Genomic DNA, 23,051 nt, shown 5'->3' on the forward strand with positions numbered 1-23,051 from the left:
GAATTTCGGAACCGAACTGAATCAAACCGAATTTATTGGAATCCGAATGAATCCGAAACGAATCAGAACCGAATTGATTAAAATTTTTCCGAATTCGAATTGATCAGAACCGAAAATCGAAAAAATCTGAATCGATCCGAACCGAACCAAATTTTTACGCCATGCACATGTCTAGACATGACAGGTGGTGTGTATTGCAGGTTTGCGCCTGACAAGGGCTCTGTGCAGTCTGATTGGCTGTTACTCTGGGAAGGCAGGTGTCTTTTTCAACTACAGTGAGAGGTAAGCACACAGTGCAGCAGCTCTAATTGAGGACCTAGATGTATTACAAAAACAGCTGGTTAATAATAGTTTCCAATTGTCCATTTTTTTCCTGGAACAGCCACGTTTTTGGCTTCCTGTCCCTGCCTTTTAAGTGTGTGCCTTGTTCTATTTAGTCTGTATTTAGTTAATATTGTGTGCAGTGCAGTACTCCCACCACAGAGGGAGCTGTGGCTTATGATTTAAAGGGCCACTAAACCCCAAATTTTTCTTTCATGATTCAGATAGAGAATACAATTTTAAACAATATTCCAATTTACTTCTATTATCTAATTTGCTGCAATCTTTAGATATCCTTTGTTAAATAAATAGCAATGCACATTGGTGAGCCAATCACATGAGGCATCTATGTGCAGCCACCAATCAAAAGCTACTGAGCCTATCTAGATATGCTTTTCAGGAAAGAATATCAAGAGAATGAAGCAAATTAGATAATTAGAAGTAAATTAGAAAGTTGTTTAAAATGACATTCTCTATCTGAATCATGAAAGAAAAAACATTTGGTTTGATGTCCCTTTAAAGGGCCATAAAACCCAATTTTTTTCTTTCATGATTTAGAAAGAGCATGCAATTTTAAACAACTTTCTAATATACTTCTATTATCTATTTTGCTTAATTCTCTTTATATCCTTTGCTGAAAAGCATATCTAGATAGGCTCAGAAGCTGCTAATTGGTAGCTGCACATAGATGTCTCATGCAATTGGCTCATCCATGTGCATTGCTATTTCTTAAACAAAGGATATCTAAAAAATTAAGCAAATTAAAAAATAGAAGTAAATTGGAATGCTGTTTAAAATTTTATTCTCTACTTGAATCATGAAAGAAAAAAACTGGGTTTATTGTCCCTTTAACTTCATTGACTCTAGTCTCTTAGTTACTGTATGAAAGTTTTTTCCTATTCTTCTTTATCTCTGCTGAGTGCTCATCTGTTATCCTGAAGTTTAGCAATGTGTAGTCAGGTAAGGGGAAGCCATGAGATGTGTAATACCAGGGTGGGTAGACTAAAATGCAGTGTGTGAGGAAGCAAGGCATCTGAATAGTATTGCACAATTTGAAACATGTGTAACTTATCTGATTAACAGAGACTTAAAGGGACATGAAACCCACATTTTTTTCTTTCATGATTTAGAAAGAGAATGCAATTTTAAACATCTTTCTAATTTACTTCTACTATCTCATTTGTTTTATTCTCTTTATATTCTTTGCTAAAAAAGCATATCTAGATATGCTCAGTAGCTGCTTATTGGTTGCTGCACATAGAAGCCTTGTGTGATTGGCTCACTGATGTGCATTGCTTTTTCTTCAACTAAGGATATCTAAAAAATTAAGCAAAATAAATAATAGAAGTAAATTGTAATGTTGTTTAAATTTGTATGTTCTATCTGAATCATGAAAGAAAGATTTTGGGTTTAGTGGCCCTTTAAGACATCAGGCTCTTCATGTACTGGGACTGAAATTCACATAATATACAAAAAATATATATTTACTTGGGCATTTCTGTGTCTAATCACCCACTGCACCTCACTTCTGCAGTAAAGATAAAAACAATGACTGTTTACCTCATAAAATGCCATCTGCTTGTGAAACTTTCAATAGTGTTTAAGCACAACTTAAAGGGACAGTCAACACCAGAATTGTTGTTGTTTAAAAAGATAGATAATCCCTTTATTACCCATTCCCCAGTTTTGTATAACCAACACAGCTATAATAATACACATTTAACCTCTGTGATTACCTATATATATAAGCCTCTGCTAACTGCCCCCTTATTTCAGTTCTTTTGAGAGACATGCATTTTAGCCAATCAGTGCTGACTCCTAGGTAACTTCACGTGCGTGAGCTCAATGTTATCTATATGACGCACATGAACTAATGCCCTCTAGTGGTGAGAAACTGTCAAAATGCATTAAGATTAGAGGCGGCCTTCAAGGTCTAAGAAATTAGCATATGAGCATCCTAGGCTTAGCTTTAAATTAAAGGGACAGTCTACACCAAAATTTTTCTTATTTAAAAAGATAGATAATCCCTTTATTACCCATTCCCCGTTTTTGCATAACCAACACAGTTATATTAATATACTTTTTACCTCTGTGATTACCTTGTATCTAAGCCTTTGCAGACAGCCTCCTAATCTAAGTGCCTTTGACAGACATGCAGTGTAGTCAATCAGTGAAGACTCCTAAATAACTTCACGGGAGTGAGCGCAATGTTATCTATATGACACATGGGAACTAGCACAGTCTAACTGTGAAAAACTTTCAAAATGCTCTGAGCTAGGAGGCGGTTTTCAACTGTTTAGAAATCAGTTTGAGCCTAGCTAGGTTTAGCTTTTCAAAAATACCACCAAGGGAACAAAGCAAATTTGATGATAAAAGTGAATTGGAAAGTTGTTTAAAATTGCATGCCCTATCTGAATCATGAAAGTTTAGTTTTGACTTTACTGTCCCTTTAAGAATACCAAGAGAACAAAGCAAAATTGGTGATAAAAGTAAATTGGAAAGTTGTTTAAAATGGCATGCCCTATTTGAATCACGAATAAAAGTTTATTTTAAACTTGGCTGTCCCTTTAAACATAACAAACAAATCCTCAGTATATCTTCAAATATTGTTTTCATTCCAGAAGCTCCAACACAGCAGTTAGCAGGTTAAACATGCTGTTGTAATATCTGTCTAATTTCATCTATGCTGTGTAACATCTATAAAAACTAGTGTTCTTTGTATCATCCTTCTATACAGATGCTGAAGGGTTATTAATTTAACCCTTGCTTGCTTGTTTTGGTACTGTAAATGTATACTTTCTATGCCAGTTATGTGCTTGACAGTAGGGAGGTGATGAGAAGCTTGATGATTTAATCTGCATTAAAGGGACACTGAACCCAATTTTTTTCTTTCATGATTCAGATAGAGTGTGCAATTTTATGCAACTTTCTAATTTACTCCTATTATCAATTTTTCTTCATTCTCTTGCTGACTTTATGTGAAAAAGAAGGCATCTAAGCGCTTTTTTTTTTTGGTTCAGGGCTCTGGACAGCACTTTTTTTTATTGGTGGGTGAATTTATCCACCAATCAGCAAGAACAACCCAGGTTGTTCACCAAAAATGGGCCGGCATCTAAACTTACATTCTTGCATTTCAAATAAAGATACCAAGAAAATGAAGAAAATTTGATAATAAGAGTAAATTAGAAAGTTGCTTAAAATTTCATGCTCTATCTGAATCATGAAAGAATAAAATTGGGTTCAGTGTCCCTTTAAAGGGCTTTAACAGTGCAAAAAGAAAATGCTGTAATATGTTAGCACATACATTATTGCACTGTTGCTTGCAAATAATTACATGTTTAAACCACGCAAATTGAATAAACACATACGGCTAGATTTAGAGTTCTGCGGCCAAAGGGGTGCGTTAGCTACGCGTGTATTTTTTCCCCCGCACCTTTTAAATACCGCTGGTATTTAGAGTTCACAGAAGGGCTGCGTTAGGCTCCAAAAAGGGAGCGTAGAGCATAATTTACCGCCACTGTAACTCTAAATACAAGCGGTGCTTACGGACGCGGCCAGCTTCAAAAACGTGCTCGTGCACGATTCCCCCATAGAAAACAATGGGGCAGTTTGAGCTGAAAAAACACCTGCAAAAAAGCAGCGTTCAGCTCCTAACGCAGCCCCATTGTTTCCTATGGGAAAACACTTTCTAAGTCTGCACCTAACACCCTAACATGTACCCCGAGTCTAAACACCCCTAATCTTACACTTATTAACCCCTAATCTGCCGCCCCCGCTATCGCTGACACCTGCATATTTTTTTTAACCCCTAATCTGCCGCTCCGTACACCGCCGCAACCTACATTATACCTATATACCCCTAATCTGCTGCCCCTAACACCGCCGACCCCTATATTATATTTATTAACCCCTAATCTGCCTCCCCCAACGTCGCTGCTACCTTACCTACCGTCATTAACCCCTAATCTTCCGACCGGACCTCACCGCTACTATAATAAATGTATTAACCCCTAATCCGCCTCACTCCCGCCTCAATAACCCTATAATAAATAGTATTAACCCCTAATCTGCCCTCCCTAACATCGCCGACACGTAACTTCAAGTATTAACCCCTAATCTGCCGACTGGACCTCACCGCTACTATAATAAATGTATTAACCCCTAATCCGCCTCACTCCCGCCTCAATAACCCTATAATAAATAGTATTAACGCCTAATCTGCCCTCCCTAACATCGCCGACACCTAACTTCAAGTATTAACCCCTAATCGGACCTCACCGCTACTCTAATAAATGTATTAACCCCTAAAGCTAAGTCTAACCCTAACCCTAACACCCCGCTAAATTAAATATAATTTAAATCTAACAAAATAAATTAACTCTTATTAAATAAATTATTCCTATTTAAAGCTAAATACTTACCTGTAAAATAAACCCTAATATAGCTACAATATAAAGTATAATTATATTGTAGCTATCTTAGGATTTATTTTTATTTTACAGGCAAATTTCAATTTATTTTAACTAGGTACAATAGCTATTAAATAGTTATTAACTATTTAATAGCTACCTAGCTAAAATAAAGATAAATTTACCTGTAAAATGAAAACTAACCTAAGTTACAATTACACCTAACACTACACTAAACTTTAATAAATTATTCCTATTTAAAACTAAATACTTACCTGTAAAATAAACCCTAAGATAGCTACAATGTAATTAATAATTACATTGTAGCTATTTTAGGATTTATATTTATTTTACAGGCAACTTTGTATTTATTTTAGCTAGTTAGAATAGTTATTAAATAGTTATTAACTATTTAATAACTACCTAGCTAAAAGAAATACAAAATTACCTGTAAAATAAATCCTAACCTAAGTTACAATTAAACCTAACACTACACTATCATTAAATTAATTAAATAAATTACCTACAAATAACTACAATTAAATACAATTACATAAACTAACTAAAGTACAAAAAATAAAAAAAGCTAAGTTACAAAAAATAAAAAAAATAAGTTACAAACATTTAAAAAATATTACAACAATTTTAAGCTAATTACACCTAATCTAAGCCCCCTAATAAAATAACAAAGCCCCCCAAAATAAAAAAATGCCCTACCCTATTCTAAATTAAAAAAGTTCAAAGCTCTTTTACCTTACCAGCCCTTAAAAGGGCCTTTTGCGGGGCATGCCCCAAAGAAAAGTGCTCTTTTGCCTGTAAAAGAAAAATACAACCCCCCCCAACATTAAAACCCACCACCCACATACCCCTAATCTAACCCAAACCCCCCTTAAAAAAACCTAACTCTACCTCCCTGAAGATCATCCTACCTTGAGTTGTCTTCAGCCAGTAAATTATAAGATATGATGAAAATAATGGTATCTTTAGAAAGTCCATTTTATGGCGAGAAAAACGGTATATAATATGTGTGGGTACAGTAAATGAGTAAGAGGAAAATTACAGCTAAACACAAACACTGCAGAAATGTAAAAATAGCCATTGTCATTAAGGGTAAGAAAATTGAAAAATGGTCCGGTCATTAAGGGGTTATGCAACTTTCTAATTTACTCCTATTATCAATTTTTCTTCATTCTCTTGCTGACTTTATGTGAAAAAGAAGGCATCTAAGCTTTTTTTTTTTTTTTGGTTCAGGGCTCTGGACAGCACTTTTTTTTATTGGTGGGTGAATTTATCCACCAATCAGCAAGAACAACCCAGGTTGTTCACCAAAAATGGGCCGGCATCTAAACTTACATTCTTGCATTTCAAATAAAGATACCAAGAAAATGAAGAAAATTTGATAATAAGAGTAAATTAGAAAGTTGCTTAAAATTTCATGCTCTATCTGAATCATGAAAGAATAAAATTGGGTTCAGTGTCCCTTTAAAGGGCTTTAACAGTGCAAAAAGAAAATGCTGTAATATGTTAGCACATACATTATTGCACTGTTGCTTGCAAATAATTACATGTTTAAACCACGCAAATTGAATAAACACATACGGCTAGATTTAGAGTTCTGCGGCCAAAGGGGTGCGTTAGCTACGCGTGTATTTTTTCCCCCGCACCTTTTAAATACCGCTGGTATTTAGAGTTCACAGAAGGGCTGCGTTAGGCTCCAAAAAGGGAGCGTAGAGCATAATTTACCGCCACTGTAACTCTAAATACAAGCGGTGCTTACGGACGCGGCCAGCTTCAAAAACGTGCTCGTGCACGATTCCCCCATAGAAAACAATGGGGCAGTTTGAGCTGAAAAAAAACCTAACACCTGCAAAAAAGCAGCGTTCAGCTCCTAACGCAGCCCCATTGTTTCCTATGGGAAAACACTTTCTAAGTCTGCACCTAACACCCTAACATGTACCCCGAGTCTAAACACCCCTAATCTTACACTTATTAACCCCTAATCTGCCGCCCCCGCTATCGCTGACACCTGCATATTTTTTTTAACCCCTAATCTGCCGCTCCGTACACCGCCGCAACCTACATTATACCTATATACCCCTAATCTGCTGCCCCTAACACCGCCGACCCCTATATTATATTTATTAACCCCTAATCTGCCTCCCCCAACGTCGCTGCTACCTTACCTACCGTCATTAACCCCTAATCTTCCGACCGGACCTCACCGCTACTATAATAAATGTATTAACCCCTAATCCGCCTCACTCCCGCCTCAATAACCCTATAATAAATAGTATTAACCCCTAATCTGCCCTCCCTAACATCGCTGACACGTAACTTCAAGTATTAACCCCTAATCTGCCGACTGGACCTCACCGCTACTATAATAAATGTATTAACCCCTAATCCGCCTCACTCCCGCCTCAATAACCCTATAATAAATAGTATTAACGCCTAATCTGCCCTCCCTAACATCGCCGACACCTAACTTCAAGTATTAACCCCTAATCGGACCTCACCGCTACTCTAATAAATGTATTAACCCCTAAAGCTAAGTCTAACCCTAACCCTAACACCCCGCTAAATTAAATATAATTTAAATCTAACAAAATAAATTAACTCTTATTAAATAAATTATTCCTATTTAAAGCTAAATACTTACCTGTAAAATAAACCCTAATATAGCTACAATATAAAGTATAATTATATTGTAGCTATCTTAGGATTTATTTTTATTTTACAGGCAAATTTCAATTTATTTTAACTAGGTACAATAGCTATTAAATAGTTATTAACTATTTAATAGCTACCTAGCTAAAATAAAGATAAATTTACCTGTAAAATGAAAACTAACCTAAGTTACAATTACACCTAACACTACACTAAACTTTAATAAATTATTCCTATTTAAAACTAAATACTTACCTGTAAAATAAACCCTAAGATAGCTACAATGTAATTAATAATTACATTGTAGCTATTTTAGGATTTATATTTATTTTACAGGCAACTTTGTATTTATTTTAGCTAGTTAGAATAGTTATTAAATAGTTATTAACTATTTAATAACTACCTAGCTAAAAGAAATACAAAATTACCTGTAAAATAAATCCTAACCTAAGTTACAATTAAACCTAACACTACACTATCATTAAATTAATTAAATAAATTACCTACAAATAACTACAATTAAATACAATTACATAAACTAACTAAAGTACAAAAAATAAAAAAAGCTAAGTTACAAAAAATAAAAAAAATAAGTTACAAACATTTAAAAAATATTACAACAATTTTAAGCTAATTACACCTAATCTAAGCCCCCTAATAAAATAACAAAGCCCCCCAAAATAAAAAAATGCCCTACCCTATCCTAAATTAAAAAAGTTCAAAGCTCTTTTACCTTACCAGCCCTTAAAAGGGCCTTTTGCGGGGCATGCCCCAAAGAAAAGTGCTCTTTTGCCTGTAAAAGAAAAATACAACCCCCCCCCCAACATTAAAACCCACCACCCACATACCCCTAATCTAACCCAAACCCCCCTTAAATAAACCTAACACTACCCCCCTGAAGATCATCCTACCTTGAGATGTCTTCAGCCAGCCGACCCACCGATGGAACCGAAGAGGAGATCCGGAGCGGCAGAAGTGATCCTCCAAGGGGCGCTGAAGAAGTCTTCCATCCGATGAAGTGATCCTCCAAGCGGCGCTGAAGAAGTCTTCCATCCGGGCGATGTCATCTTCCAAGCGGCGCTGAAGAAGTCTTCCATCCGGGCGATGTCATCTTCCAAGCGGGGTCTTCAATCTTCTTCTTCAGGATCCATCTTCATTCCGCCGACGCGGAACATCCTTCTTCCCCGACGGACTACCGACGAATGAAGGCTCCTTTAAGGGACGTCATCCAAGATGGCGTCCCTCGAATTCCGATTGGCTGATAGGATTCTATCAGCCAATCGGAATTAAGGTAGGAAAAATCTGAAGGGACGCCTTCATTCGTCGGTAGTCCGTCGGGGAAGAAGGATGTTCCGCGTCGGCGGAATGAAGATGGATCCTGAAGAAGAAGATTGAAGACCCCGCTTGGAAGATGACATCGCCCGGATGGAAGACTTCTTCAGCGCCGCTTGGAGGATCACTTCATCGGATGGAAGACTTCTTCAGTGCCCCTTGGAGGATCACTTCTGCCGCTCCGGATCTCCTCTTCGGTTCCATGAGTGGGTCGACTGGCTGAAGACAACTCAAGGTAGGATGATCTTCAGGGAGGTAGAGTTAGGTTTTTTTAAGGGGGGTTTGGGTTAGATTAGGGGTATGTGGGTGGTGGGTTTTAATGTTGGGGGGGGTTGTATTTTTCTTTTACAGGCAAAAGAGCAGTTTTCTTTGGGGCATGCCCCGCAAAAGGCCCTTTTAATGTTGGGGGGGGGTTATATTTTTCTTTTACAGGCAAAAGAGCAGTTTTCTTTGGGGCATGCCCCACAAAAGGCCCTTTTAAGGGCTGGTAAGGTAAAAGAGCTTTGAACTTTTTTAATTTAGAATAGGGTAGGGCATTTTTTTATTTTGGGGGGCTTTGTTATTTTATTAGGGGGCTTAGATTAGGTGTAATATCTTAAAATTGTTGTAATATTTTTTAAATGTTTGTAACTTATTTTTTTTTCTTTTTTGTAACTTAGCTTTTTTTATTTTTTGTACTTTAGTTAGTTTATGTAATTGTATTTAATTGTAGTTATTTTTAGGTAATTTATTTAATTAATTTAATGATAGTGTAGTGTTAGGTTTAATTGTAACTTAGGTTAGGATTTATTTTACAGGTAATTTTGTATTTCTTTTAGCTAGGTAGTTATTAAATAGTTAATAACTATTTAATAACTATTCTAACTAGATAAAATAAATACAAAGTTACCTGTAAAATAAATATAAATCCTAAAATAGCTACAATATAATTATTAATTACATTGTAGCTATCTTAGGGTTTATTTTACAGGTAAGTATTTAGATTTAAATAGGAATAATTTATTAAAGTTTAGTGTAGTGTTAGGTGTAATTGTAACTTAGGTTAGTTTTTATTTTACAGGTGAATTTATCTTTATTTTAGCTAGGTAGCTATTAAATAGTTAATAACTATTTAATAGCTATTGTACCTAGTTAAAATAAATTGAAATTTGCCTGTAAAATAAAAATAAATCCTAAAATAGCTACAATATAATTATAATTTATATTGTAGCTATATTAGGATTTATTTTACAGGTAAGTATTTAGCTTTGAATAGAAATAATTTATTTAATAAGAGTTAATTTATTTCGTTAGATTTAAATTATATTTAACTTAGGGGGGTGTTAGGGTTAGGGTTAGACTTAGCTTTAGGGGTTAATACATTTATTAGAGTAGCAGTGAGGTCCGGTCGGCAGATTAGGGGTTAATACTTGAAGTTAGGTGTTGGCGATGTTAGGGAGGGCAGATTAGGGGTTAATACTATTTATTATAGGGTTATTGAGGCGGGAGTGAGGCGGATTAGGGGTTAATACATTTATTATAGTAGCAGTGAGGTCCGGTCGGCAGATTAGGGGTTAATAATTGTAGGTAAGGTAGCAGCTACGTTGGGGGCGGCAGATTAGGGGTTAATACATATAATATAGGGGTCGGTGGTGTTAGGGGCAGCTGATTAGGGGTTCATAGGGATAACGTAGGTTGCGGCGGTGTATGGAGCGGCAGATTAGGGATTAAAAATTTTTAATAGAGTGGCGGCGATGTGGGGGGACCTCGGTTTAGGGGTGCATAGGTAGTTTATGTGTGTTAGTGTACTTTAGAGCACAGTAGTTAAGAACTTTATGAACCGGCGTTAGCCCAGAAAGCTCTTAACTCCTGGCTTTTTTCTGCGGCTGGAGTTTTGTTGTTAGAGTTCTAACGCTCACTTCAGCCAAGACTCTAAATACCGGCGTTAGAAAGATCCCATTGAAAAGATAGGATACGCAATTGGCGTAGGGGGATCTGCGGTATGGAAAAGTCGCGACTGGAAAGTGAGCGTTAGACCCTTACCTACAAGACTCTAAATACCAGCGGTAGGCCAAAACCAGCGTTAGGAGCCCCTAACGCTGGTTTTGACGGCTAACGCCAAACTCTAAATCTAGGCGATAGTTAAAGTCATCTCCAAAACAGCAGTGCACTACTGGGAGCTAACTAAACACATCTGCTTAGCCAATGGCAAAAGACAAATGTGTGTAACCACTAATCAACAGCTATCTCCCAGCGATGCATTTCTGCTGAGGATATGTACATATTCTTTTCAACAATGATACCCAAGAGAACAAAGTACATTTAAAAATAAAAGTTAATTTAGAAATTACATCCTCTGTGTGAATCATGAAAGTGTCATTTTTTCATATCCCTTTAAGCAATCAGTATGGCTTAATTATACTACTAGTATAAAATTTGAAAGTATAGAAATTCGGAATCTCGGTATGTGTTAGGTGGGATGTGCTGTGTATTAGACTAGTATTATGTACTGTATATTAGGTGTAACCCATAGCAGAGTGATATAACCTAATATACTGTACAATACTAGTGTAATCCATGGCCATCCGAATTTACCGAATAAATCCGAACTAATTTGGATTTATTCGGTAGATTCGGTACTACTGTAATTCGGAAATTCAAATCGATCCGAATCTCCGAATTTCACAAATTCGTCCGAATTTGGATTCGGAACGAATCGAAACGCACATGTCTAGTGAGGATGTAATAGGTTGGATAGTTTGGAGACTGCTAGTGAATCTACTCCTCTAACTATATGGACCATGTTAAGATTTAAGAAATATCACAAGTAGGATCTTAAGAGTGTTTAGCAAATTGTAAGTTAATTAGATATCTACATCATAGGTCAATTTATCTTACCTAGGTTTTAAAATGGCTTTCGATTATTTTTCATATCAATATAACTCCTTTACAAACTGCAATGCTTAGTATTGGAATCTAAAGTAGTTAAATTGACATTGGTTGCAGGACACTACAGTAACTTGATTTTAATTGAGTACATTTAGATAAAGGATAAGCTTCTTTTGAATACATTCTTTAACATTAAAGGGACAGTCAACACCAGAATTTTTGTATTTTTAAAAATAGATAATCCCTTAATTACCCATTCCTTAGTTTTGCATAACCAACACAATTATAATAATACACATTTTACCTCTGCGACTATCTTGTATCTAAGCCTCTGCAGACTGCCCCCTTATTTCAGTTCTTTTAACAGACTTGCATTTAGCCAATAAGTGCTCACTCCTCTGTAAATTCACGAGCTTGAGCTCAATGTTATCTATATGAAACACATGACCTAACACCCTCTAGTGGTGAAAAAATGCAGAGGCGGCCTTCAAGGTCTAAGAAATTATTATAAGGTTTAGCTTATAACTAAGAATACCAAGAAAACAAAGCAACATTGGTGATAGAAGTAAATTGGAAAGTTGTTTAAAATTACATGCTTTATCTGAATCATGAAAGTTTTTTTTTGGACTTGACTGTCCCTTTTAGCTATACTGATAGGTCTAGCATAAGATTTATGCATTTTAACAGACTCAAAAGATCTGCTACAGGCTTTACATTTTAAGAGGGAAAAAATGATTTGTGATTTAGACAAATGAAAATAATTTAAGCTAGTGATAAATTATTATATTAAATGTAAGGGGAAAAAAAGAATTATTCTTGAGTATTTCTGCATCCAGTTTAGGACAAGCAATGTAGTTCATGTGCCACTGATTTATAGCAAACAGGAACCTGTACCTGACTAACATCAACTTAATCTGTGCAAGATAAATGTGGGCGCACGTCACTGAGATGTTATGTATCATTTCCAATAATGTTGCACATGAACTACTTGGTTGCCAGGGAAGCTTAAAGGGACAGTCAAACCAAAATTCAACTTTCATGATTCAGATAGGGCATGCAATTTGAATCAGCTTTCCAACTTACTTTAATCATCAAATGTGCTTTGTTCTCTTGGTATTCTTTGTTGAAAGCTAAACTCAGGTAGGCTCAAACTGATTTCTAAGCCATTGTAGGCCACCTCTTATCTCAGAGCATTTTGACAGTTGTTTACAGTTAGACACTGCTAGTTGATGTGTGACGCATAGATAACATTATGCTCACTTCCTCTGAATTATTTATAAGTCAGCACTGATTGGCTAAAATGCAAGTCTGTCAAAAGAACTGAAATAGGGGGCAGTCTGCAGAGGCTTAGATACAAGGTAATTACAGAGGTAAAACGCATATTAATATAACTGTGTTGGTTATGCAAAACTGGGGAATGGGTAATAAATGGATTATCTATCTTTAAACTAAAAAAAAATTGCATGAATGGTCCACACAGCAGCCAGGCTCATTGATGTCCTTCTTTCCTGTCCAACCTCCTGCAAGGTGCTGCTGGATGCAAGTGAGAGGCCGTTGGACCCGCAAAAGGATAATCTTGGGGTTAAATCACTTCTGAGGGTGTTGTTGTGTTGCTAAAAACCAACAGGTTAAATCACAATATGTATTACTGCTAACATCCTTATGTATTGCAGCCACGCAAGGGGTTTTCTATGGAAAGGTAAGGTAGGCTATTCTGGAAACCTAATCATCCTCTATACTTTACACCCCGTTTAAAAGAGAAAAACTCCAACTTTTTAATGAGCCCCTCTAACTTATTGTGGTAATGACAATAACCTTACCTGCTAAGCACTAGGGAGGATGTGAGAAAGCAGAGAAGGACTCTTTTAAAGACATTACACACAAAATACTCCTCATAGGAATGAGAGGTCAGTAAGGAAATAGAAAAAGGGGGAAGCCTAAACTTGTGCCTAAAGTCTGAAGAGAAATAATTATTAGACAAGAACATTTTTTTTTATGTGTATACTGCTTGTTACAATATGTTATTTTTATATTATTGTAAACTTCACTGAAGATTTCCTTCAGAGTACACAGTTTGTAGGAGAGAACAGAGACACTGAGCAGATACGATGGGTCATGTATCTCTTCTCTGCCGTAGAATGATATGTTGTGATATATGCAAATATACTGTACAGTAAAAACAACTTATTGATCTACCTTAACCCACACTCTTGATCCAACCAAGCATATATTTCACAACTGAGCAGTCATTTTACCCCTTGGCTGCCAGTAACATAAAAATAAATCATTTTACCTTTTTGGCTGACAGTAACAAACAAACTCCATGGGGTCGATTTATCATGCTGCGAATGCAGCAGTTTCCGTGAGAGCCTTCAGGCTCGCCAGAAACAAAAGTTAAGAAGCAGCAGTCGTAAGACTGCTGCTCCTTAAAGCATCCGCCACCTCTGAGATGGAGGATAGCAATCATGGGATGATTAACACCCCCTGCTAGCGGCTTATTGGCTGCGAATGTGCAGGGGGCTGCATTGCACACGAAATGCTTGTGCAATGATAAATGCCGACAGCGTATGCTGTCAGCATTTATCATTGTCAGGTGGATATGATCTGCTACAGTGGATCATGACTGCCCAACACTTGATAAATTGGCCCCCATATATGTAATTTGCTGAGGCATAGGAGGCCTTTTACATTTAGCTGACATAATGCCATGGGAAGGTCAATGAGAAATATAACTAGTAATAGAGAATTCTGGCAAGGCAATACAGAGGCGAGAATATACTTATATGTATTTAACTAAACCAAGTACTCACAAATGATCCGATGAGTCTACATCCAAATCTGGATCTTTTACATGAGGAATGTTGTGGTCGATGACAATTGTTTCTGTGTTTGCTAAACAAAAGCCGTTGGAACGCATGATTTCTGAAAGAGAAAGAAAAATAGCGGAATAGGTATTATTTAAAGGACCATTAAATACAGTAGAATTACATAATCAACAAATGTATAATAAAAAAACAATGTGATAGCAAAGTTACTTCCATCTTTCCTTCCCCTGTATGATATGACATCGATATGCCAATCACTAAACGCTTACACATTGCTCAGCAGGAGCTGGTGCCTCAGAAAGTGCGCATATAAAATTATTGTGCATATTTTGAAAATGGGAAGTTTTTTTTTTTAAATTGCATGCTCAGTATGAATAATGAATGATTCATTTTGACTTCAGTGTCCCTTTAAAGGACCATTAAATACAGCCTTCCTAAGTCAATCAACAGTTCCCATATAGCTCTAACGGTTTTGTAACGTGGAGCTGAGATGAAAAAATGAAAGCAAAGTTCCTTATATATGGCTCAAATACTGTCCTTAATTATATTGTTGCCTTGGTCCCTACTCCGGAGCTCTTATTGCAACAAGCATGCTCCATCCAGGACATCAAATAGATACAGCAAATCTCTCATACCTTGCAATGCTTGCAATAAACAGGATCCCCAAACATAGAACTCCCAACTTCACCCGGTCTCTCCAATCACATCCACGAGTGTCAGACTTACATCTTCCTGCTAACACTTACTTGAGGATGCATCCCGTGGTGTGTGGCAAACTCCGATGTCATGTGTTGGATCAGGTGGGCTCCGGTAAACAGGATTTCCCAGGAACGATCAAGAGGCAGAGACTCTGGTTCTCACAGAGCACCAAACATGATGCATTTCGCACCCTCCCCTATTCTGGGCTGGTTTAGGGTCATCCGACGAAGCCCCTAAGTCAGCTCTGGTTTATTGCAAGCACTGTAAGGTATGAGAGATTTGCCATATCTATTTAATGTCTTGGATGGAGTGTGCTTTGTTTTCAACTATGTTCTTAAAAGTTATACACTGTTGACGACTAGATGGTAGAAATGTATAAAATGGTTAAGAAACACTGTTGCAACACTACTACTATATACTGCTCCAGACACATGCACGCTCCTGACCTATCTAGGTATGCGTTTGAACAAAGGATACCAAGAAAACAAAGTAAATTTAAATGTTTGTTTTTTTCGAAATGCCTGTGCTATCTGAATTATAATAATTTAATGCTTTCATGTCCCCATGTCATTATTTACAAAAATGTATGTGTAGTGTGATAGGAGCGCCTAAAGGTGGATTCCTGCTGCTAAAAAAGTTCTTCCCTCAAAGAGAACTAAATGGTGGATAAGAAGAAAATTGATAAAGCCCAGAAGGGTGAAACGCGTTGAATGGGACCTGCTACACTCTACTAAACTTCATTTACTACTGTCACAAAGTTGTGTGACCCTGCAACTTTAAACTTTTCTCCTGACCCTGCAAGTTAAAATCTACCTTTGGTAACTTCAGGGAATACGGTGTTACTGCTAAACACTGACCAAAGATTTCTTCAAACCTTAAGACGTCTGAGGGAACCCAGATGAAAACAATATTTGGGCTATAAGAAGAAAGGAAAACAAAAAAAAAGGATAACTACATCACCAGAACGGAACATCACCCCTGACCTCTGAATCAAAGAGAAGGTCAGGTGACTTATCAGAAGCACCAGGAACAAACAGTCTGTGAATCCCTCACAGTGAAAAATATCAGCGGTTGCAACCAGGACAGATTAAGGTACCTCTACACTAATTTGCACTACGTTTTTTAAAACACGCAAACTGAACTTTAAAGACATCAACCATTTACATTAACCACGATTGCTTTGGCACCTAAATCAGAATATTGGCTGTTTTTTGCCTTTTTAACTATCCAGCACACCTGAGCCAATTATATGTCCAAGGAAAGTAACTGTGTAACTTTATAACTGTATTTGTTACTGAAGAACTGTAAAGCTGTTAGGACTGATACATTTGTGCCTTTTAAATATTCAATTCACCATTTATCTTAAATTTGTTGCTTGCCATATGTTATCTATAGAATTAATTCCTTTATACCTGGAATTCTAGGATTATATGGTTCTAGTCTGTTTTTATAAGTGTTGTATAAGGGAGACGTCCCTTTATTAATTAGGATAAGCATTTGCTGTTGTTTTTATGTGTTATAAGAATTTTTAAATAAAATAGATTGTATAAAACATAAATTTGATTGGTATCATCATTTCCTAGCTTTTTTTAGCGCTGCTAAATAAACCCCATTTTTTCTTCTTATCCACCATTATTTACAAAAATGGCATGGACTAATTGGTTAAGCTTTGTAGCTACCAAGCAGAGTACCACTGATGATTGGCAAGGTTGTGTGACTGATGCTTATGATTGGTTCCCAAGCGTAATTTTACCTGTTATCTTAGCTCAGTAATGCACAAATAACAAACTCTTAACAAATAAGAGCATGTATTTTTCCCATCAGAACAGTGCTCTCAAAGTACCGGCCCTGGGGCCATATGTGGCCCTCAAGATGGTTCCATCTGGCCCTCCCTTGTTTATTAGGTAAATTATTAATTAGGCCCAATCAATGTTTTAGGGTTCTAAGAAGTGTAACACGTTAATGTTCTGTATATCCACTCACAAGATAAATATAAAGACAAGCATGCATTGTCCAGTGTAGACTCCCATTAGGCCCTGCTTGGCTAAATGTCACTTTTTATTCAGTTCCAGAATGATCACTTCCCTTGGCTCTCACAAGATAAATATACATTGTGTTTGTCTATTGTGAATGACAGCTTCTACCTTGGGTAAATATCACTACCAGTTTTTAGTATATCCAGTTCCAGAGCACTCAATCTGTTCAAGTGGCCCCCATAGGAGTAAAACACTTGGCCAGTAGCCCCCGGATACAATAAGCTTAAAACCCCTGTATTAGAATGAACGTTTTAATCATGTAGGTCACAAAAAGATTCAGTAGTATCTGAAATGTATCAAGAAAATATTTTTTATAACTAAATGGAACATTGTATTTTATCATTTGTGGACATAATACAAATGCATTTTTTTTATCTGTCTGTTTCCAGCATGTAAATTAGACTATTTTTATCACTGTAACTGTGAGCTCTAAATGCAAATGTCAAAACTCTAACAACTGACCCACTTTTTACAACCCACGGTGTATTCTTATATAACTATATAAACTGATTTGTTATAGAACTTTATGCTTCTTTAATGTTATTTTTTACAATAATTGTAATTTAGTGTATCTTTGTTTTTCTTTACAGGTGATCACAGGAAAGGAGCGCAGACGTTAAACGTAAATGTTATAGTGTAAGGTCGGGTTACCATAGTGACTAATTGATTTTCCAGGAATCTGACATCAGATTGAAGCCTTAACACAACGTTAACTTACACCTACATGAAAAGAGCGACTGCACGCAATGCGCAAAATATTTCAATGGAAACCTGGTACTAAAATGGAGCTGTAAACTACTTTTAGCTGTTGGCCACTTTGGTAGCTTACGGCTCAATTTTTTACTGTTCAATGGAAGCGAGCCCTTAGTATGGAGCTAATTAGCATAATACATAGGTTGCTCAATATACAAATGGCACTCTAGGGCAACAAAACAACTTTAGTAATAACATAGAAGGGAAAAGCATTCTGCCCTCTTGGGCATTGTTGGAGAATGGTGCTTTTATTTATTAAAGGGCCATTATAATCAAATTATTACATGCTCTCTTACTTTAGAGCATGTCATTTTATCATTATCGACCCTGTAAATCTGTGTGTTAAAAACACGCACAGGATTTAAATGCACAGATAAAGTAGTGCATAAGAGCTGCACAAAACATAGATTTGTAGGGTTGATAGTGATAAAATGACATGCTATAACAAATGACAGCATGTAAATTATTTTTGTATAATGGAACTTTTTATAGACTGGTATATTTAGGAGGAGGCAAAGGAAAGAGAAGAGAGAACTGTCTTCACATCACTGCTATATGTATTAGTTGCAGATGAGAAAGAGAGGGAAAGATAGCAAAGTTAAATATATGGGGGCTTATGAAAATAGTTTAAAGAAAGTGTTGGTCCTCTATACTAACCATTTATGGCATAGATTTTATTATTCTGAGAGAATTGGGGGAAAGTGAGTAAAAAAGTTATGTTTATATGAATGGAAATGCCCTTTGTTCTTAAACAGCTGTAATAACATTTTGAGTCTGTACATCTTTTCACCTCTGGTCTAGGCTAAATAGAGTAGGTGAATGATAAAGAAATGGTAATGAAACAAGTCTAAGGATAGAGTGAAGGCAATTAATTCAAATTCCCCAGCTTCTGCAATGATTTGAGTTCTGTCATGTGAGTTTATACTTATGAGAATGAGGTAAGTACAGACTAAAATAGATACCTTACTCATTTTCTGGTTCATTGAAAAATTACCTTATTTGTACTGTCTGTCTCTATTTGACAAATCTGACTAAATACTTAGGGCCAGATTATGCTATTTAGCACTCCAGCTCAAGCGTAAACTTTGCTAGAGTAAACTTTTGCAAGTGTTGGTTTGTGCATGTATTACAAGTTAAAAGTAATGTGTCTCTTCCCCATCTCTTTTGCTCTCTCTCCCCCCTCTCTTTTGCGCTCTCTCTCTCTCTTCCCCCTCTCTTTTGCTCTCTCTCCCTGTCTTTTGCTCTCTCTCCCCCTCTTCTTTTGCTTTCTCTCTCTCCCCCTTTCTTTTGCTCTCTCTCCCCATCTTTTTTTGCTTTCTCTCTCTCCCCTCTCTTTTGCTCTCTCTCCCCCTGTCTTTTGCTGTCTCTCTCCCTCTCTATTTTGCTCTATCTCCCCCTCTCTTTTGCTCTGTCTCTCCCCATCTCTTTTGCGCTCTCTCTCTTCCCCCTCTCTTTTGCTCTCTCTCCCCGTCTTTTGCTCTCCCCCCCATTTTCATTTGCTTTCTCTTTCTCTCCCCATCGTTTTTGCTTTCTCTCTCTCCCCTCTCTTTTGCTCTTTCTCTCCCCCTCTCTTTTGCTCTCTCTCTCCCCCTCTCTTTTGCTCTCTATCTCCCTCTCTTTTGCTCTCTCTTTCCCTCTCTCTTTTGCTCTCTCTCTCTCTCTCCCCATCTTTTTTGCTCGCTCTCTCCCCTCTTTTGCTCTCTCTCTCCCCCTCTCTTTTGCTCTCTCTCCCTCTCTTTTGCTCTCTCTCTCCCCCTCTCTTTTGCTCTCTCTCTCCCCCTCTCTTTTGCTCTCTCTCTCCCCTCTCTTGCTCTCTCTCTCCCCCTCTCTTTTGCTCTCTATCTCTCCCTCTCTTTTGCTCTCTCTCCCCATCTCTTTTTCTCTCTCTCTCTCCCCCGCTCTTTTGCTCTCTCTCCCCCCTCTCTTTTGCTCTCTCTCTCCCTTCTTTTGCTCTCTCTCCCCCTCTCTTTTGCTCTCTCTCTCTCTCTCCCCTTCTCTTTTGCTCTCTCTATCTCCCCCCTCTCTTTTGCTCTCTCTCACCCGGTCTTTTGCTCCCTCTCCCCCTCTTTTTTGCTTTCTCTCTCTCTCCCCCTCTATTTTGCTCTCTCTCTCCCCCCCCCTTACTTTTGCTCTCTCTCCCCCTCTGTTTTGCTCTCTCTCCCCTCTGTTTTGCTCTCTCTCCCCTCTGTTTTGCTCTCTCTCCTGTTTTGCTCTCTCTCCCCTCTGTTTTGCTCTCTCTCTCCCCTCTCTTTTGCTCCCCCCCCCTCTTTTTCTCTCTATCCCCTCTCTGTTGTTCTCTCTTCCCCTCTCTTTTGCTCTTTCTCTCCCCCTCTCTTTTGCTCTCTCTCCCCATCTCTTTTGCTTTCTCTCTCTCTCCCCCTCTCTTTTGCTCTCTCTCTCTCCCCCTCTCTTTTGCTCTCTCTCCCCCCTCTCTTTTGCTCTCTCTCCCCCCTCCTTTGCTCTCTCTCTCCCCCCTCTCTTTTGTTCTCTTTCTCTCTCTACCCTTCTCTTTTGCTCTCTCTATCTCCCTCCTCTCTTTTGCTCTCTCTCTCCCCCTCTCTTTTGCTCTCTCTCTCCATCTCTTTTGCTCTCTCTCTCTCTCTCCCTCTCTTTTGCTCTCTCTCTCTCTCCCCCCCTCTCTTTTGCTCTCTGTCCCCCCTCTCTTTTGCTCTCTCTCTCTCTTGCCCCTCTTTTGCTCTCTCTCCCCCCCCTCTCTTTTGCTTTCTCTCTCTCTCCCCCTCTATTTTGCTCTCTCTCTCCCCCTTTCTTTTGCTCTCTATCTCTCTCCCCCTCTATTTTGCTCTCTCTCCCCTCTATTTTGCTCTCTCTCCCCTCTGTTTTGCTCTCTCCAATTTTCTGCTCTCTTTCCCCTCTGTTTTGCTCTCTCTCTCTCCTTTCTTTTGCTCTCTCCCCCCTCTTTTTCTCTCTCTCTCTCCCCTCTCTGTTGTTCTCTCTCGCCCCTCTCTTTTGCTCTCTCTCTCTCCCCCTTTCTTTTATTCTCTCTCTTCCCCCTCTCTTTTGCTCTCTCTGACCCTCTCTTTTTCTCTCTCTCCCCCTCTCTTTTGCTTTCTCTGCCCCCTCTCTTTGGCTATCTTTTCCCCCTCTTTGGCTTTCTCTCTTCCCCCTATTTGGCTCTCTCTCTTCCCCCTCTTTGGCTCTCTCTCTCTCCCCCTCTCTTTTGCTCTCTCTCTCCCCCTCGTTTTTGCTCTCTCTGCCCCCTCTCTTTTTCTCTTTCTCTCCCCCTCTCTTTTGCTTTCTCTCTCTCCCCAGCTCAGCTAGGTGTAAAAGAGAAAAAAGGAGCTTTTTGAGACTATTCTCTTTTGCTCTCTCTATCTCCCCCCTCTCTTTTGCTCTCTATCATCCGGTCTTTTGCTCTCTCTCCCCCTCTTTTTTGCTTTCTCTCTCTCTCCCCCTCTATTTTGCTCTCTCTCTCCCCCCCTTACTTTTGCTCTATCTCCCCCTCTGTTTTGCTCTCTCTCCCCTCTGTTTTGCTCTCTCTCCCCTCTGTTTTGCTCTCTCTCCTGTTTTGCTCTCTCTCCCCTCTGTTTTGCTCTCTCTCTCCCCTCTCTTTTGCTCTCCCCCCCTCTTTTTCTCTCTATCCCCTCTCTGTTGTTCTCTCTTCCCCTCTCTTTTGCTCTCTCTCTCCCCCTCTCTTTTGCTCTCTCTCTCCCCCTCTCTTTTGCTCTCTCTTCCCATCTCTTTTGCTCTCTCTCTCCCCCTCTCTTTTGCTCTCTCTCTCTCCCCCTCTCTTTTGCTCTGTCTCCCCCCTCTCTTTTGCTCTCTCTCTCCCCTCCTTTGCTCTCTCTCTCCCCCCTCTCTTTTGCTCTCTCTCTCTCTCTACCCTTCTCTTTTGCTCTCTCTATCTCCCTCCTCTCTTTTGCTCTCTCTCTCCACCTCTCTTTTGCTCTCTCTCTCCATCTCTTTTGCTCTCTCTCCCCCTCTCTTTTGCTCTCTCTCTCTCTCTCTCTCTCTCTCTCTCTCCCCCTCTCTTTTGCTCTCTGTCCCCCCTCTCTTTTGCTCTCTCTCTCTCTCCCCTCTTTTGCTCTCTCTCTCCCCCCTCTCTTTTGCTTTCTCTCTCTCTCCCCCTCTATTTTGCTCTCTCTCTCCCCCTTTCTTTTGCTCTCTCTCTCTCCCCCTCTATTTTGCTCTCTCTCCCCTCTATTTTGCTCTCTCTCCCCTCTGTTTTGCTCTCTCCCCTTTTCTGCTCTCTTTCCCCTCTGTTTTGCTCTCTCTCTCCCCTCTCTTTTGCTCTCTCCCCCCTCTTTTTCTCTCTCTCTCTCCCCTCTCTGTTGTTCTCTCTCGCTCCTCTCTTTTGCTCTCTCTCCCCCACTCTTTTATTCTCTCTCTTCCCCCTCTCTTTTGCTCTCTCTGACCCTCTCTTTTTCTCTCTCTCCCCCTCTCTTTTGCTTTCTCTGCCCCCTCTCTTTGGCTATCTTTTCCCCCTCTTTGGCTTTCTCTCTTCCCCCTCTTTGGCTCTCTCTCTTCCCCCTCTTTCTCTCTCTTCCCCCTCTTAGGCTCTCTCTCTCCCCCTCTCTTTTTCTCTCTCTCTCCCCCTCGTTTTTGCTCTCTCTGCCCCCTCTCTTTTTCTCTTTCTCTCCCCCTCTCTTTTGCTCTCTCTCTCTCCCCAGCTCAACTAGGTGTAAAAGAGAAAAAAGGAGCTTTTTGAGACTATGAGGCCCATTTATCAAGCTCCAGACTCGCCAGAAACACAAGTTATGGAGCGGCGGTCTAAAGAAAGCAGCTCCATAACCCTGTCCGCCTGCTCTGATGAGGCGGACAGGAATCACCACAATTCAACCCGATCGAGTACAATCGGGTTGATTGACACCTCTCTTTAGCTTTCTCTCTGCCCCCTCTGTTTGGCTTTCTCTTTTCCTCCTCTCTTTGGCTTTCTCTCTTCCCCTTCTTTGGCTCTCTCTCTTCCCCCTCTTTGGCTCTCTCTATCCCGCTATTTGTCTCTCTCTCCACTTATTTTGGCTCTCTTTCGCAGCCACGACCACTTCGGGCCATTCACGATCCCATCGTGGTGCCCCGCCAAGCCATGCCCCACCACGGTGCTTCAGTAGGCCACACCCACCAGACCACACCCCCATTGCGGCACCCCACCTGGTCATACCCCTCATCACACCTGGCCACGCCCC

General features: G+C 39.0%; 1 protein-coding gene across 2 annotated transcripts in view; it reads right to left on the reverse strand.

The window, feature by feature from the left end:
- The window catches only part of PXDC1 (PX domain containing 1), a 196,184-nt gene that overhangs the window by 29,535 nt on the left and 143,598 nt on the right, over window positions 1–23,051 (reverse strand). For both annotated transcript variants that reach the window (XM_053714683.1, XM_053714682.1), the window contains exon 4: window positions 14,408–14,519. In XM_053714683.1, the coding sequence (XP_053570658.1) occupies window positions 14,408–14,519 (112 nt within the window). The remainder of the gene's footprint in view (window positions 1–14,407; window positions 14,520–23,051) is intronic.

This window comes from Bombina bombina, chromosome 5 (genome assembly GCF_027579735.1).
Source record: "Bombina bombina isolate aBomBom1 chromosome 5, aBomBom1.pri, whole genome shotgun sequence".
Lineage (NCBI taxonomy): Eukaryota > Metazoa > Chordata > Amphibia > Anura > Bombinatoridae > Bombina > Bombina bombina.